The sequence below is a fragment of the Carlito syrichta genome, unplaced genomic scaffold (genome assembly GCF_000164805.1).
Source record: "Carlito syrichta isolate Samal-C Ts95f unplaced genomic scaffold, Tarsius_syrichta-2.0.1 Scaffold315967, whole genome shotgun sequence".
In the NCBI taxonomy this organism is placed as follows: Eukaryota; Metazoa; Chordata; class Mammalia; order Primates; family Tarsiidae; genus Carlito; species Carlito syrichta.
The window spans coordinates 152,365-157,942 of NW_007260063.1; the positions used below are offsets into that span (position 1 = coordinate 152,365).

General features: G+C 48.9%; 1 protein-coding gene across 1 annotated transcript in view; it reads right to left on the bottom strand.

The window, feature by feature from the left end:
- Nucleotides 1-5,578, bottom strand: part of IGFBP7 (insulin like growth factor binding protein 7) — a 70,536-nt gene that overhangs the window by 28,114 nt on the left and 36,844 nt on the right. The window contains exon 2 of the mRNA XM_021706750.1: nucleotides 4,285-4,443. Coding sequence (XP_021562425.1) covers nucleotides 4,285-4,443 — 159 coding nt within the window. The remainder of the gene's footprint in view (nucleotides 1-4,284; nucleotides 4,444-5,578) is intronic.

Consider the following 5,578-nt stretch of genomic DNA (forward strand, 5'->3'; position numbering starts at 1 on the left):
CGCGGGTCTCGAACTCGCGGGCTCAGGCAATCCACTCACCTCAGCCTCCCAAGGCACGGGATTACAGGTTGAGCCGCCAAGCCCGGCCCCATCCTTTATTTTAAAGATGTGGGGTACAATTCAGGGTTAGGTATATAAATGTTCATTATGCAGGTACCCTTGTTGATGAGGTGTGTATTTGATGTTCTAAGGCTGAAGTTTCATCTCCCTTTGACCTTTCTGTTCCCTTACAGTTCCTGCCCCCCCATTTCTTCTCTGAAAGCCCACTGAACTCAGAGTTAGTTCCACAGAGCTTGGTGCATCGCTGTTCTCTAATGCTTTTCCCAGCTGGACCAGGATCCTGAGGGAATCAGACCTGAGCCAGGAACTGTGAAATCAGATATTCTTCATGCTCATTGGAAGGAGGGAGAGCCCAGACTGTAGACAGTTTTAGCAGCAACTTCAGGACAACGTAACAGGATTAGCCAAACACAACCGAGAAGGTAGCCACCACCCTGAAAACCGCACCCCTGTACACACTGTCAAGCTACCTCACCGAAGTGGTGTTACAGCTACCTCTTCTTTTCAGCTGCAGATTATTCATCATGATTCTCTCTAATCTCCCACTTGATTTCTCTTGCCATAAGCGATGTTTCTTGGCTACTGCCCACTCACCAACCAATTAGTATATGACCAGGGGATGCAAATTAATTCAAACATATATCACTCATAGCAAACCCGCTGGGAAGAGGTCTGTTGGAAGGAACAGATCATGAATCATCTTCACACAAAAAACAAAAAGCTTCTGCATCATACTGATGTTATATTTTTCACATTGTTCTCACTGAGTTCCTTTTTTTTTTGAGTTGGAGTCTCACTCTGTCGCCCAAGACTGGAGTACAGTGGCAGGCTCCCGGTCACCTCAACCTCGACCTGGGGGACTCCAGCGATCCTTCCGCCTCAGCCTTCCAAGGAGCCAGAACTACAGGTGTGTGCTACCACACCCAGCTAATTTTTGATTTATTGTAGAGATGAGGTCTTGCCAAATTGCCTGGGTGGGTCTCGAACCCGTGGGCTCAGGCAATCTACTCGCCTCGGCCTCCCAAAGTGCTGGGATGACAGGATGAGCCACTGAGCCCGGCCCTCACTGAGTTCTTACTTTATTTTTTTGGAATCAGGGTCTTATTTGTCACCCAGACTATAGTGCAGTGGCACGGTCCCAACTCTCCACAGCCTCACCCTCCTGGGCTCAGGCTATCCTTCCACCTCAGCCTCCTGAGTAGCAGGGACTCCAGACATACGCCACCACCCCTAATTTTTAGATTTTTGTAGAGATGAGGTCTTGCTGTGTTGCCAAGGCTGTTCTTGAATCCTGGCCTCAAACAATCCTCCTGTCTCGGCCTCCCAAAAAGTGCTGGGATCACAGGCATGAGCCAAGTGGCCCGGCCTTCACTGAGTATCTTTTGAACACAGCTAAGACAGTTGAACGTGAGGACTTCTCCAAGTTATGGCAGACCTGAGGATGACACTCCCCTAGGCTCTTCAGGGTGCTGGGCGCTGGACTGGTTCACCCAGAGTATGCGCATTCATACCAAATAAGGGAATAAGAGGGGTTTACAAGGAACCTCAGATGCCACATATGGAAATGAAGGGTTTAGACAGTTTGGCAGACATCCCTAGGGCGAGATGGGATTCTGATTACACACAAGGGGAAAGGGCCAAACAAAAGTAAAAAATGAGAGAATAGGAGGAAGGCCTGATGGCCAGGGGGGAAGGGGACGGAACAAGTGGAGACTTCCCGAGATTAAATGAGGGGAAGCCACAACTGCCCGGCTAATTAAAGAACAGCGCCATCTGCCAAGGCAAGTCATCTAGGGAGTTCCCAGGGTGGGTGACGGTGCAGCTGAACCGGGCGTCGGAACCCAGCACGCCGTCCAAGGTTATCAGCTGAGGACAGCAGGGGGGGAAGAAAGGAGCGCATTTTTCTTTTTAAAAAATTATTCTTTCTTTCTCTAATTATAAAGATGTGGGGTACAGTTCAGGGCTAGGTATACACAGGTTGATGACGCAGGTACCCTTGTTGTCGGAGGTGTGCCCCTCCCTCCCCTAGCAGTTTCCCTCAACTGCCAATCCCACCCCGCCTCCCCTGACAGTTTCCCACTACTGCCAAACGCTTTCTTATAGTATTATAATTGTTCAAGGTCCGCTTGTGAGTGAGAACATATGGTAGTCTGTTCTTTGTTTCTGTGATAGATCACTGAGTATGATCGACTCTAAATCCATCCACATTGATGCGAAGTGCAAATCAAAACCACACTGAGATACCACCTGATCTCTGTAAGAATGGTCATTGTTAATAAAACAAACAACGACAGATGCTGGCGAGGATGTGGAGAAAAAGGAACGCTTCTACACTGCTGGTGGGAATACAAACTAGTGCAACCTCTCTGGAAGACAGTGTGGCGATTTCTGAAAGAACTAGAAATTGACCTTCCATATGACCCAGCAATTCCCCTATTGGGAATATACCCGGAGGAACTCACATCATTCTACAAAAAAGATACCTGCACACGTATGTGTGTTGCAACTCTATTCACGATAGTAAAAACATGGAACCGACCATGTTGCCCATTGAAGCTGGACTTCTTTTTTTTTTTGAATCGGCATCTCACTCTGTCGTCCAGGCTGGAGTGCAGTGGCACTGTCATGGCTCACTGCAGCCTCGACCATCTGGGACTACAGGTGCCACCCCAACCGGCTAATTTTTTAATTGTTTTGTAGAGACGAGGTCTCCAGGTCTCGCTATGTTGCCAGGGTGGTCTTGAATGCCTAGGCTCAAGCCATCCTCCAATCTCGGCCTCCCAAATGGCTGGGATTACAGGCGTGAGCCATCATGCCCCGTCATAGAGGGTTACATCTTAAGCAGCATAGGCCGGATTTAATTTCAATGTTTTAGTTGAAAGCAAATTATGGTAGCTACTGTTAGCCATTGACACTTTAGTGTGAATAAAGGAACCAACGTTTATAAAGATAGGGACTTGCCAAGCACTGTTTGGGGCAAAGGCGTGTGAGAATTGTTTCTTCTTCAGAGATAATCTACTGGGGTGGGGTGGTAGCACATTTAGGCTGAGAACAAAGTGCTGGGAGCTAATAGATTACAAACAGGGAGTTTGGAGCACGGACTTGAAATCGGGAATTCTGCTCCACCAACCCGGAGTCATGCAACTTGGCACAAGTTATGTTTCTCCCAGTTGACTCATCTGTGAAATGATACAGTGATAGGCAAGTCATTAGGTCAGCAGAAGGGTCAAACAAGATGCAGCAGTTAGCACAGGACCTGGCAGGGGGCAAACATTCAAAAAGTATTAGCTATTTCTTCTCGTTTCAGGAGTTGGACTCCAAAGGGGAACCTGGTTCCATGTTGGTTCCAAAGGGGAAGGTGCAGGCAGGGGCCGGCCTGAGCAGAGGTGTGGAGGCAGGATGACGTCTCCCCTGGGTGGGGCAGTGGACATGCTGGCTGGCTCGGGGAGGGGGTCGTGCAACTGGAGGGAGCCCGAGATCCCTGCCAAGGGGAGGTGCCGTGGAAGGCAGCTGTGGTGGGCTTTGCAAAGGCCCAGGGTTTCTCTGGATGCCACGTGACGGACTCAAGTGGCATTTCCGGAAATGATTCTGGAGGTCTTTGCAGCAGGATGGGACGTGACTCAAATTTAACTCAAGGTTATCCGCGTCTCTGGAGAAGGGTCTAACTCAAGGTTGTTTTTTTTTTCTTGACCTTTTAAATTTTTAAAATTAAAGATGGGGCCGGGGCCGGTGGCTCATGCCTGTCATCCCAGCACTTTGGGAGGCAGAGGCGAGAGGATGGTCAGCCCAGGGGTTCAAGACCAGCCTGGGCAACTTGGCGAGACCTCGTCTCTAGAATAAATCAAACAATAAAAAATAAAAATAAAAAAAGTGGATTGTTAGACCTGGCTTAGCTGCTGGCCACTCCTTTAGCTGGGTTGTCTATCCGAGGGCTGAATATCCAATCAAAGTCAACTCTGGGGACCGCATACCCAGATCCTGTGAATTACATTTTCTGGCTCAGGTGATCCTCCCGTCTCAGCCTCCCAAGTAGCTGGGACTACAGGACGACTGGCTAATTATCTGATTTTTTTTGTAGAGATGAGGCCTCACTATGTTTCCTAGGCTGATCTTGAGCCCCTGGTCTCAAGCGATCCTCCCGGCTTGGTTTCCCAGAGTTCTGGGATTACAGGCATGAGCTACTGTGCCCGGCCTCTGGTGTCATTTTGAAGGGACCCTGCTAACGCAGGAAAGCAAGTCCATGAAGGATTTAGAACGGCGCTCAGGTGTGGGTGGCGGTAAGCTCTCTCCCTTTTGGATGAGGTAACGGTCTGTGTCAGCGATGCTGCCACGGGATGAGCTCACTTCTCCAGCAGGGCGCCCCAGGAAGCTGGAACACCTGAACTATCATTACAATAACAGACTGACTGAGGTCCATACAAGGTAAACTGGCTGGCTAGATTTTTATTGGGTTGGAGCCCACGGAAGAACTGACTTCATATAGAGTATTTTTCTGAGGGGTACCTCCCTGGTTATGTGGGTGTCTCTTGTTTGTGTTAACGTAGCCTTGGAAATACTTTTTCCACATCTCAAGGGCCTGTTCTGTCTTAAATCCAACATATTAGATTTTGGGTCACTTTTTCCTGTCCTGAAAGCGCTGAACTGGGTGGGGAAGTTTCCACAGGAGGGTGCTTATTGCCAACCATGTGGATGGTCACACTGATTCTGGGATTCCTAGAATCCTAGACAGTCAGTTCTCCTAGGGCACTTCCTCTGTCTCTCTCTCTCTCTCTCTCTCTCTTTTTTCCCTTGAGGCAGGATCTCACTCTGTTGCTCAAACTGGAGTAGAGTAGCACGATCATAGCTCACTGCACCCTCGAACTCTTAGGTTCAAGCAATCCTCCCACCTCGATCTCCCAAATAATTTCAGACATGAGCCACTGCACCTGGCCCAGAAGGTGATGCAGGTTGGAAAAGAGTTCTTAAAGAGGCATCTGCAGAAGTAACAGGAGCAGACACACAATGCCAACAGGAATAGCCCTGGTCATCTGCGTACCGGCCTCTAAAACAAATCCTATCTTGCAGAATCTTATCCAGCGGTTGCCATCCTGGCTACACTCATCTGGGTGTGTCTAAAAAGTACCCATGCCTGGGCTGCACTCCCAGTTTCTCATTAATCTGGGCGTGGGGTCTGGCACAAGTATTTTTATTCCCTTTAATTTTTTTAAAAATAGAGACAAGGTCTCACTATGTTGCTTAAGCTGGTCTCGAACTCCTGGGCTCAAGCAATTCTCCCAAAGTGCTGGGATTACAGGCATGAGCCACTGGGCCCAGCTTGGCACAGGTTTTTGTTTTTTTTTTTTTGAGTTGGAGTCTCACTCTGTCACCCAGGCTGGTGGGCAGTGGCATGCTCCTGGCCACCGCAGCTTCCACCTGCTGTGTTCAGGCAATCCTTCTGCCTCAGCCTTCCAAGTAGCTGGAACTACAGGCACATACCACCATGCCCAGCTAATTTTTTTTTTTTTTGGATTTATTGTAG